The following is an 11,001-nucleotide window of genomic DNA, read 5'->3' as shown; positions in this document are numbered from 1 at the left end:
AGCAGGCCAGTGTACATGGACTTGGTACAAAATATTGAATAGCTATAGAATGTAAAAACAAGCAAACATCTGGGTTGTATGGCATTTCTTCCTGAGTAATACCAGGGTATACTGATTACTAGGTAAGCTGTGCAATTATTCCACTATTTGATTATTTAGCCATCGCAGATTGGTTTTCAGTAGATGAGGTTTCCTTACCAGCATGGCAGCACCCCCTGTACAGCAATGCATGTTAATATTTTCTGCTGAATGTGTATGGGAAAATAATGTGATTGCAAAGGATACTTAGAAATCGGATATCTCCAGTGACCCTTCCTGTCAGTGTAAGGGGTTTAGTTATCTTCACATCTGGCAGCAGGACAAAACTTCTTAACTCCTTCTCTGGCCTGCCAAAGTCTTCAAATAAGAGAATATTTGCTCAGACTGTCAGCCACAAATTCCCCCTTGGCACAAGAGACCAATCTGTCAAGTGCATGGACTAACCAGCAACACCCCTGATTGTTTGATCTTTGACACAATAATCACAAGGGACTTGCTCCCCACTGCAACTGCCTTGAAGTGCTGGTACCTAATCATCTTTGCACTATTTGGGGGTATGCCATCTCCCCAGAGGATCGTGCACGAGGCTACAGTTATCCTAGAGGCTTAAGGTGGCCAAACACGTGGCGATCTGACGAAACATCGTCAGATCCGCCACATACCGTTCAGGGCTGAAACAGCAGATAAGGAGGTAGAAACAATAGGATTTCTACCTCCTTCTGCCGATTCAGCCCTGACGGCAGATTTTGGTCAGGCGCCTTCTATGGCACCCGATCAAAATCTTTTAACTGGTCCGATCGGCGAGTCGACCGATATCAGCAGCTTCCTGCGATATCGGTCGACTCGCCAACATGCCATACACGCACCGAATATCATACGAAACGAGGTTTCGTACAATATTATCGGTGCGTGTATGGCCAGCTTTAGGTGTGCCCGTAGACTTTTTTTATAGCACACACAGTGAACCATCAAACTTGACATAGAATGGATTTATTCCAGCATTCAGTTATCTATTACCCAACCCAGTAAGGGGTACTGACATACAGAGAGATTAGTCGCCCACAAAATGCTTTCCCACCAGCAATAAACTGAATTGCTGGAGAGAAAACATACACTACTATTTGGTTTTCGAGAAGTCACCTGAAATTGCCTCTCAAAGAAACTTTGGCAACTTCAGAAAAAAGGAGTGCAGTATATTTTTTCCCACCAGTGATTCACTTTATTGCAGGTGGGAAAACATTCCCACATCCACTAGTGTTAGCGAAGATTTATTTAATTATTAATACTCTAAAAGATGGCAAGAGAAACCGAGAAGGGAGAATGGCCCCTACACCCTTGACATTTCAACAGATAATCAACAGGTGGAGACAGCTGGATATCGGCATGCTAGCATCAAAGAGAAACAACAAACTACCAATCTATTGGTCCAGGACCAGCATCTGTGGTTGCTCTAGTCATCCCGTGGACTTTCAGAATAGCAAATTCATTGTGAACTAATACTGACCTATTATTCATAAAATTAAAAACAAAGCATAAATGTTTGCCAATTATATTTTCAAGCATCTTTTACCTGTGTGTATATACCTATTTTTATTGCCAGCGTTTTCTTATTTGATCGGCAAATGCACTCCCAGGACAAGGACCCCCTAATATATGTATAAAAGGTAAATAAGGGAATAAAAATAATTGATAAAAAGTCTAAATAAAGAAGCTGGTGTATAACAAATTAAATGTCATATTAAATTATAAGTCAAAACAGAAATAAGGTATTCATGCTTTAGAAGGAGGAAGTACAAACAGGAACAGGGTCATAAAAAAAATAGGCAACTCTCTAGGGACATCTGCAGGCAGACTTGTGAATCTGCAGGCACATTTAAAAAAAAAAAACAAAAAAAACAGAAAATGTCTTAACTAACATTTTAAAAATGTACAAGTCACCTAAACCTTTAGGTGAATCAACAAAAATCTATTCAGGGACATTTCATAAACTTCTTTAGGTGAATCAGCAGAAATATCTTGCAATGAACCAGTGAAATGGTCTTCAGGCAACTCAGCAATAAACCCTTCTGCAGGCTTATCAGCAAAAATGAAGGTGAATAACCTGACCCTGCATAAAAGTCACTTTGCAGAAACCCCTTTGCATCTAGTTAGAGAATGGATGAAATGGCATGTACTGGAAATATAGCTGAGAAGTCTAATTTGTAAAAATGAATTAGCAGGCTCTTGAGACATTACTTGGAATGCTAGATGATCTGGACACACAGCATTGGTCTAAACAGCATTGGTATAAGGCTGACCTACAGGCTGGATTACCCATCACAAGCAGTGTGTTATAGGAGAACCCTGAATAAGTGCATGGAGTCACACAGTTACATAAAGTAGGGTTCAAATTTTGAACAATACTGGCATGACATATTCTCTTCCCAGCTTTGGGGTAGATACAACAGATTTGGACCTACTCTCATATGTACCTTATGTAAAGCTTGATGGTCACAGTATAACAATTATAACACAACAGAATAGTAGCTTAGTATTCCTGCCTCTGAGGGGAGCAAAGTGAAAGGAACAGCACCTCTTGAAGTGGTGCATATGGTACAGGTATGGGACTTGTTATTCAGAATGCACGGGACCTGGGGTTTTCCAGATAAGGGATCTTTCGGTAATTTGGATCTCCATAACTTAAGTCTGCTAAAAATCTAAAAATCATTTAAATATTAACTAAACCCAATAGGCTTGTTTTGCCTCCAATAAGGATTAATTATATCTTAAGATCAAATACTGTTTTATTATTACAGAGAAAAAGGTAATCATTTTTAAAAATTAGAATTATTTACTTATAATGGAGTCTGTGAGAGATGGCCTTTCCGTAATTCTGAACTTTCTTGATAATGGGCTTCCGGATAAGGGATCCCATTCCTGTACCTGAAATAGAGGGTATAGTATTAATGGTTTTAGAAATTCTTAACCCTTCAGGGGGAATTATTCATAAATAAAAATGCACATTAAAAGGGCCATTTACTAACCATTGTATTTTTTTTTTACCCGATTTGGATTTTTAGCGATTTTAGTCGCAGAAAAAAAGTTTAGACTTTTCTAAGATTTACTATGCGTCCAAACAGGTAAGTATCTGAATCCGACAATTCGCCAGCTAAAACTTGCCGAGATCATGTAGAAGTCAATGGCAGATGTCCCTTTCCTGTAGGATTCTTTTGCTTTGATGCTTTAATGCTGTTTTTTGTGTGACAATTCAAAAAAGTCACAGTTTTCACATTGACAATTGCTTCATGTTCTTATATGATCTTATTATATCCCGTCTCTGTTTCTTCAATATTTTTTCTCTGTCTTCTCTCACTTAATAATTACATATTATGTGGATTTTCAAAAATATCAATATTTTTTCAAAATGCAATAGACGATGTGGTGGTAAAAAAAAATCCTCACAAATGATATAGTTACTCAGTTTTAAACATTTCCATGTTATCCTCCAGCATTACTGACCCATGTTATGTAAAGAAAGAAAAACTTTCTGACTGTCCATTATACGCACATACTTACAAAAGCAATGCTTACATTGTATATAAATACACACATGTATATATTCATTTAAATAGACAAAGCTAACTGTAGCTCTGAATATTTTGCCTGTTAAAGGGGTGGTTCACCTTTAAGTTAACCTTTAGTATTATAAAATGGTCAATTCCAAGCAACTTTGCAATTAGTCTTCATTACTTAATTTTTATAGGTTTTTAATTATTTGCCTCCTTCTTCTAACTCTTTCCAGCTTTCAAATGAGGATCATTGACCCCAGCAGCCAAAAAACTATTGCTCTGTGAGGCTACAATGTTATTGTTACTTTTTATTACTTATCTTTCTATTCAGGATCTCTATTAATCATATTCCAGTGTCACACTGAAACCACTCTCTGGTTGCTAAGGTATTTTGGACCCCAGCAACCCCACAGCTGCTGAAATTCAAACCGGAGAGCCACTGAAGAAAAGCTGAATAATTCAAAAGCAACAAAAAATAAAAAAGAAGACCAATTTCAATTTGTCTCAGAATATTACTCTCACGTCATACTAAAAGTTAACTCAAAGGTGAACAACCCCTTTAAAGAAGCAGGGGCATAACTTGAGGGGAAAAAAATCCAGCCCCCAACGCACAAGATTGCAGGTGACCCATAATATCACATGTGTATGGGTCACCCTGGGCCATACTGGCCCCTCTGTGATTGCGGGGGCTACTCTTTAAAATACTGATGTCAACTAAAAATTACCTATAAGTCATGTTGATCATTTTTCCCTGATAGTTCTGCTTTTGTAAGTACATTTTACTTGAAGTCCCTAAACCTGACTGTATTGCCAACCTGACTGTCCCTTCTCAGCCTGTCAGTTACAGCTTCTAATGCTAAGGGACTCCCGCTGCAAAAATATGGCAGCCCCCTCATAGAGGAACATGGGGGGTCAGATAGGTAATGTAAAGGCATCAGGCAAATATTTTTATGGCAAAATTATGAATACATTGAAAGACAATGTTATGATAGAAATAAAAAAAAGTTTTATTTCTGGTGTCTCTTTAATGCACTGCTACTGGGTCACTGCATACCTCCTTATAACCTTGCCAGCTACCACTTGTGGAATTTCTGATTCATACATAAACCCCAGGTTGTTTAGTCTTTCAAGCCTAACTAATGCTAATATGGATTGATAGGTATGCAACACCTGTCCCATCTGATAATATCTTTCCATACATTCCCCTTAGCATATAGTATAATGTGATGTGACTCCTGACAAACATGCTCCAGTCAGCTGTCTACTCTCAAAGTCACTGATGTTTCCTCCTAGTGGCATAAGAGGCACAATTTATTTTTTCTGAGTAATGGCTTTAGAGGGGTGCATTTTAGTTCAGAGAAGCCCTGGTAAGGCATATATCTAAGTAGGTAGCAAAACAGGAAGATAACACGGCAAATTGTATTGGATCATGGTTTACCAACACTGATAAATATTATCTTATGATATACTTAAAACATTTGTTAAAAAAGGGACTTTTGCCACTAACTCAAATGCTTTACAACTAACATTGGCTGCATTGTACTAGTCTTGTCATTCAAGCAACAAGATGGATAAGAAAAAGGATTTAATACATTTGGGCGCAGCGCCTATAACATGGCCTTTACTTCCTTGTTTACGCATACTCACTCAGTAGAGCAGGTACACAACCTCTTTTACCTATGAGTCACATTCAAATATAAAAAGAGTTGGGGAGCAACACAAGCATGAAAAATGTACTTGGGGATAGCAAATAAGGGCTGTGACTGGTTATTTGGTAGCCCCTATGTAGACTGACAGCCTCCAAGTCAGGAATTAAAAAATAAGCACCTGCTTTGAGGACACTGGGAGCAACATCCAAGGGGTTTGGGAGCAACATGTTGCTCAGGAGCCACTGGTTGGGGAACACTGCAGTAGAGGATCCAGAAAGTATGTAGGGGTGTTCTCTGAAGCCATGTATTGTATGGCATGAAACAATTGTACAAGAAACTGTAATTATATCTACAGGACTGGATTTCTCTTTAGGCACTCAGAGGCTAGCATCCTCAGCTTCCCCCCACCCCTCCCACAGGGTCGCGTCCTACATCTGGCGCACAGGGGACAGGGTGCATGGAAACCTCCCGTGCATAATCCCCAGTGCCCTGCATGTAAGTAAACTTCATGTGTGGCTTGGGCGGCATGCCGGCCCTGAATGTGTGCTGCCCTAGGCCTAATCTTCATGGCCTTGCCACAAATACCGGCCTGTATATCTACAAACATGAAGTTCTACCTTTAATTGTCCTTAAAAACTTGCAGTAAGATGATCAAATAGGTTAAATAATTGATTGATCTTAATTTGTTCTGTTGTGGTGGGAATATAAAACAACAGTACATCACCCCATACCAGCTGCCATTCTCTTGCTATGCACATTTCTATAAATATAATTTTTAGTCATTTTGCACATCCCTACCCTAATTGCTATATCTTTTGCACATCCCATACTCCTAGGCATAAAAAGTATATACATGGAAATAAGGTGCAATTGTTAAATAAGAATTTCATTTTAAAAAGAATGATTTTCTTTTTTTAATGTGCCCTTGTTGATCAAATAATACTTCTATTTTGCTTTTACCCCCAGATTTTACCCATTGCACCCAATAATACTGGAGGCCCAAAACAAATACACCGTTTGGTTTTCACAAACTGGCAGAGTTGTTTACACTACCTAGTTACCAATACCTACAGACGGGCATACCAACATGCAAGAGATGGATTGCTTTTGCGCATGCGTATGGCCTGCATTCTGAGCAGGCATTTCCTGGGACACCTCTCGCGTTTGCGTCCTTGTTGTAGATGGTTCCGGCTCGCTTGGCTCTTTGGTCCTGTGTGAGATCTGAGCAGGCATTACATAGGGCAGCTTGGCCCTCCTGGGTCCTTGCTGTTGTCGGAACAGGCTTTCGCTTAAGCAACACCACCAGTAGGTTGTACGCATCCTCGGGAGTAGTGAGGAGGCGGAGGAGGAGAAGAAGAAGATGGCGGACGTGCTGAGCGTTCTGCGTCAGTACAACATCCAAAAGAAGGAGATCAATGTGAAAGGAGATGAGGTTATCTTCGGGGAGTTCTCCTGGCCCAAGAATGTTAAGACCAACTATGTCATTTGGGGGTGAGTATGGCGCAGAAGCGGGGAGCAATCGCTGTCATTCTGTCCTTCCCCTGTTTGGGTGCTCACTAGGCATGTGCAACACACACACACACATACACACACACACACACACACACACACACACACACACACACACACACACTGCACTGGCCCCGGGCCAAGCACAGACAGATTTATCCAGGTAACTCCAACCTGTAACTCGTGGTGCCTGTGCAACTACAGCTCCCAGCATCCCCAAATTCTGTCGAAGTTTTGAGGGACTGTGGCAGCTGCCGTTTATGAGCAAAAGTAGAATCCCACCCATAGGAGTTCGGCATAGGTTTCTGTAGCGCCCAACTCGGCAGCGATCACTGTACTACAACTCCCAGAATCCCAGGACAACCTTATTCTGCCCAAGTGCTGCTGAGAGCTGCACAAAGTCCCTGAAATCACTACTGACTATATGTGTATGGCACACTCTCCCCACTTGGGCAAATAGACTCCTGGCATTGCCTCTTATTTATATCGTTACATTACTATTCACACATGCTGTACATCCATACCTTCCTCCTCTTACTATCTGTGTCTGTATGTATCCATTGTGACTAAATGTGCCTCCCCACAACTTACTGAACTACAAATCCCAGCAAGTGTAAAGCTTTAATAGATGCTTAGGATTGTGGGAGCTTTAGTCAGGCAGCATCTCTGGCCTGCACACATAGTATTTATGCTTTCATGTTTGCATAGAAAGGTAACATCAGAAGGATACAGTTACACAATAGTATTATTTTTATGTATGTAAAAGTAATGAGATTTTGAAAAGCTGTACAGGTGCTTTTTTCATGCAAGTTAGTCCTCCCCAGCCCAGATTAAAGGGGAAGTTCACATTATCAAAAACATAGTCCTTTTGTGTAGTTAGGATAATTTTTAGGTATTTGGGAATTGGAAAAGGCGAATTTACTCATGGATGCCAATATGTGAGGCACCCATCAGGGAATTAAAGCCCTACTTTTTTTTTACCTTGGAGAAAGAGCACAACACAATGCAGCCACCTACCCTGACCCAGGTGTCCCAAGCACAGATTTAAACAAGAACTCAAAAATTAATATATATAGAAATGCTTTATTTTATTTTTTTTTTAAACATCTTTTTATTGGTGACTATAAAGGCAATACATGCTACAGGCAGTACGATTCCTTATAGCACTTTTCAAATAGATATAATTTAAAATGTCATACTTTATATATTGAACTTATTGAACACCCCTAAAGGGTTAGCGTTTCTGTAGTAGTAGTTATTATTGAGGACTTCAAAATTGTGCACAGGAGCTCCCAATTTTAGATTGTTAGAAGTGTCAGTAACACTGCACATACTCTGTGTTCTCAGAGCAGCTGTTCTGTTGATAAGCTAAGCTTAGTGGTTGTTACAAATTTTTGAGCAGAAAATGTGTTTTGCCTGTCATAGAAGCTGATGCTGCAGGGTTGATTATTACATACTGATGCACATTGCACTGGTATCAGAGCTGCCCTGTACTAATAATCTGTATTATTGTGACATTTATACTGTGTACATGCACTGTTTTGTAAGTTAGTTCAGCACAGAGCATGTGCAGTGCGTCAGCAGAAGGAAGATGGGGAGCTACTGTAGGTATATTTCGGGGGACAGATCCTCCAAGCTGAATGGCTGTTGTTGCCTTGTGTTGGTACAGAAGCACAAAACATAATGTGCTGCATTTCTGCTCTACTTCTCAAACTTTAGTTCTCCTTTAAGCCCATGCAAGTGCAGTGGAGCACAATTAAAAACTTTTACTCTGTTGTACAGGTATGGGACCCGTTATCCAGAATGCTCAGGACCTGGGGTTTTTCCGTAATTTGCATCCTCATATTTTACTTAAAAATCATTTATAAATTAAATTAAGCCAATTGGATTGTTTTGCCTCCATTAAGGATAAATTATCTTAGTTGGGATCAAGTACAAGAAACAGAGCAAAAGGAAATATAAAATTTTTAAAATGTAAGTTCTTTCCTTAAAATGGAGTTGATGGGAGATGGCCTTTCCGTATAACTGGTTTCCAGATAATGGGTCCATACCTGAACATTTCAAAGGCTATGTCTGAAGAGGGACAGCTGGGAAATGCTGGTAACCTGGCTGTGTTGCTGCATTACTTTTTCCCCCTGGCTGGTTTTATTTTATTTTTTCCTAAAAAGAGCATGGATGGAAAGTATGGGTCAGGGACCCCCCCTTCCCACATGGATTGGATAGAGGCGTACTTGAATAAACACAAAGCAGTCAAAAACATTTTTGAAACATGGGAATCTTTTATTAGTATAATTCCACATGCACTGAAAGTTAAAATACTGCTTTAAAACTACCAATTGGTATATAACAGACTCTGAGAGGTAACCCACCTATACAATTAGAAACAGAAAGAGAGGTTAAGGCTGATGCCACACGTGGCGGTTTTACGCTGCGTATTTTCTAATTCTCTCGGCGGTTGAAAAACGCACAATATCATCATCCATAGAAATAACTTAAACAGTCTCGATGCTAGAAATACGCTAGAAAACGTGTCACCACGGAATTTTCATGCGTTTGCCGAAATACGCCGTTATTTGCACAGCAACCTATTCCTTTGTGTACACAAAAGCAGCTGCCAGACCTTGAGGAAATATGCAGCGTTTTTACTATTTCGCACTATTAGCACCATGGGAAACGGGATTTGCTACGTCACCAGTACTAGGCTGAAAAACGCCATAGTCAGGGGCTGTGTGGGTTGTGCAGCGTTTTTAGGCGGAGAAAATACGCAGTGTAAAAAAGCCACGTCTGGCATTCGCCTAACCCTAGATAACCTCCAATACGAACTTAACCCTCTGAAGGAGTAAATTATTAGTTTATAAAAAAAAATATATATGGTACTTTCTATTACAAGATACAATTATAACTTAGCAGTGCATCCAATGATCCACGATTTACATGAAAGAAACAGCTGCTTTTTAATATGTCGATTCTCCCTAGCCATATAGATACCATAAAGCTAGACAACTAGACTAATGCACAGGGATAATATGCTAATGGTCTTGAAACTTGTATTGAATAATCTATGTGAAACATTCTATGCACTGTACAATAATTGATGAAGTAAAAATGATTCTTAATAAAAAAAAAAGTACTGGCCCAGTGAAGATATGTGGGTGTGTGTAACCTTTTAGCACCTGAATGTGACTTTACCTTTCATTGTCCTTTAAAACTGTAAAATGTGCCCAGGAAAAACAGGTATGAGCTGAAAGTTCAAGTTTTGTTATAAATGTTACATTTATATGCTTACTCTTTAACACCCCACAACTTGCACAATACAAATATAAGATAAAACGCTACTACAAATGTTGTAATAGAAATGTTTTGACAACTTGAAAATAAAAAAAAAATTAAAAAAAAAAACTGTAAAATGTATAACTCTAAAGCTTACTTAGGGGCACATTTACAAAAGCACGAACGCTCCAAGCGTATTTTCGCCGATTTTTTCGGGCGTCCACACGACTTTTTCGTACAGCGCACGACTTTTTCGGACTTTTGCACGAAAAAATCGGAAAGGGTTTACCGTTGTTTACAATTGTTCGGTACAAAAATTTTGTGACTTTCGGATCGCCAATACGATATTATCGTGACTAATACGATTTTTTCGTAAGCATTTTCGTTATATTTGCTATCTTCCGAAATTTTTGTTTCCAATACGATTTTTTCCCATTCGTGATTCGGATTCGTGGATTAGTAAATGTGCCCCTTAGTGTCGCAACTAGACAAATGCGTGACCTACCAGAATTAACTGGCAAATGAACATGAGGATAAACTCTTTTAGCGCCTTTTAAAGTGACTTTAAAGGAGAAGGAAAGGCTAAGTCACTTGGGGGTGAAAACTGCACTAGCCCAGGGTAGCTGCGAGCGTGGTCTCCTCTTCCTTCTTCGTGCGCTTGCGCAGTACAGCGAATAGTGGAACTTTAACAGAAAGTTGGCTTTTCACTCTACTGCGCATGCCCGGCCCAGGGATTTTGACACAGAAGGAAGAAGGACCCGGGTTGGTGCGGTTTTCTCCTAACAGGGGCACCTGGGGTACAAGGTAAGCGATTAAAGTCACTTGGGGGTGCCTAACATTTTGGCACCCCCAAGTGACTTAGCCTTTCCTTCTCCTTTAAGCTGTATTTCAGTATGTTATATAACATGTTATTCCTGGCAACATTTAAATTGGTCTTTATTTTTAATAGTGTTAAGGCCCTTCTTTTAGTTTGCCATTTAAACCAC

At 39.7% G+C, this 11,001-nt stretch overlaps 1 protein-coding gene across 1 annotated transcript in view; it reads left to right on the top strand.

The window, feature by feature from the left end:
* Window positions 1-6,586: 6,586 nt before the first annotated feature.
* The window catches only part of cdc73 (cell division cycle 73), a 45,340-nt gene continuing 40,925 nt past the window's right edge, over window positions 6,587-11,001 (top strand). The window contains exon 1 of the mRNA NM_001016031.3: window positions 6,587-6,727. Within this exon, the coding sequence (NP_001016031.2) occupies window positions 6,597-6,727 (131 nt within the window). The 5' untranslated portion in view covers window positions 6,587-6,596. The remainder of the gene's footprint in view (window positions 6,728-11,001) is intronic.

This window comes from Xenopus tropicalis, chromosome 4, assembly GCF_000004195.4.
Source record: "Xenopus tropicalis strain Nigerian chromosome 4, UCB_Xtro_10.0, whole genome shotgun sequence".
Classification (NCBI taxonomy): Eukaryota; Metazoa; Chordata; class Amphibia; order Anura; family Pipidae; genus Xenopus; species Xenopus tropicalis.
This window is presented reverse-complemented; position numbering and strand designations above follow the sequence as displayed.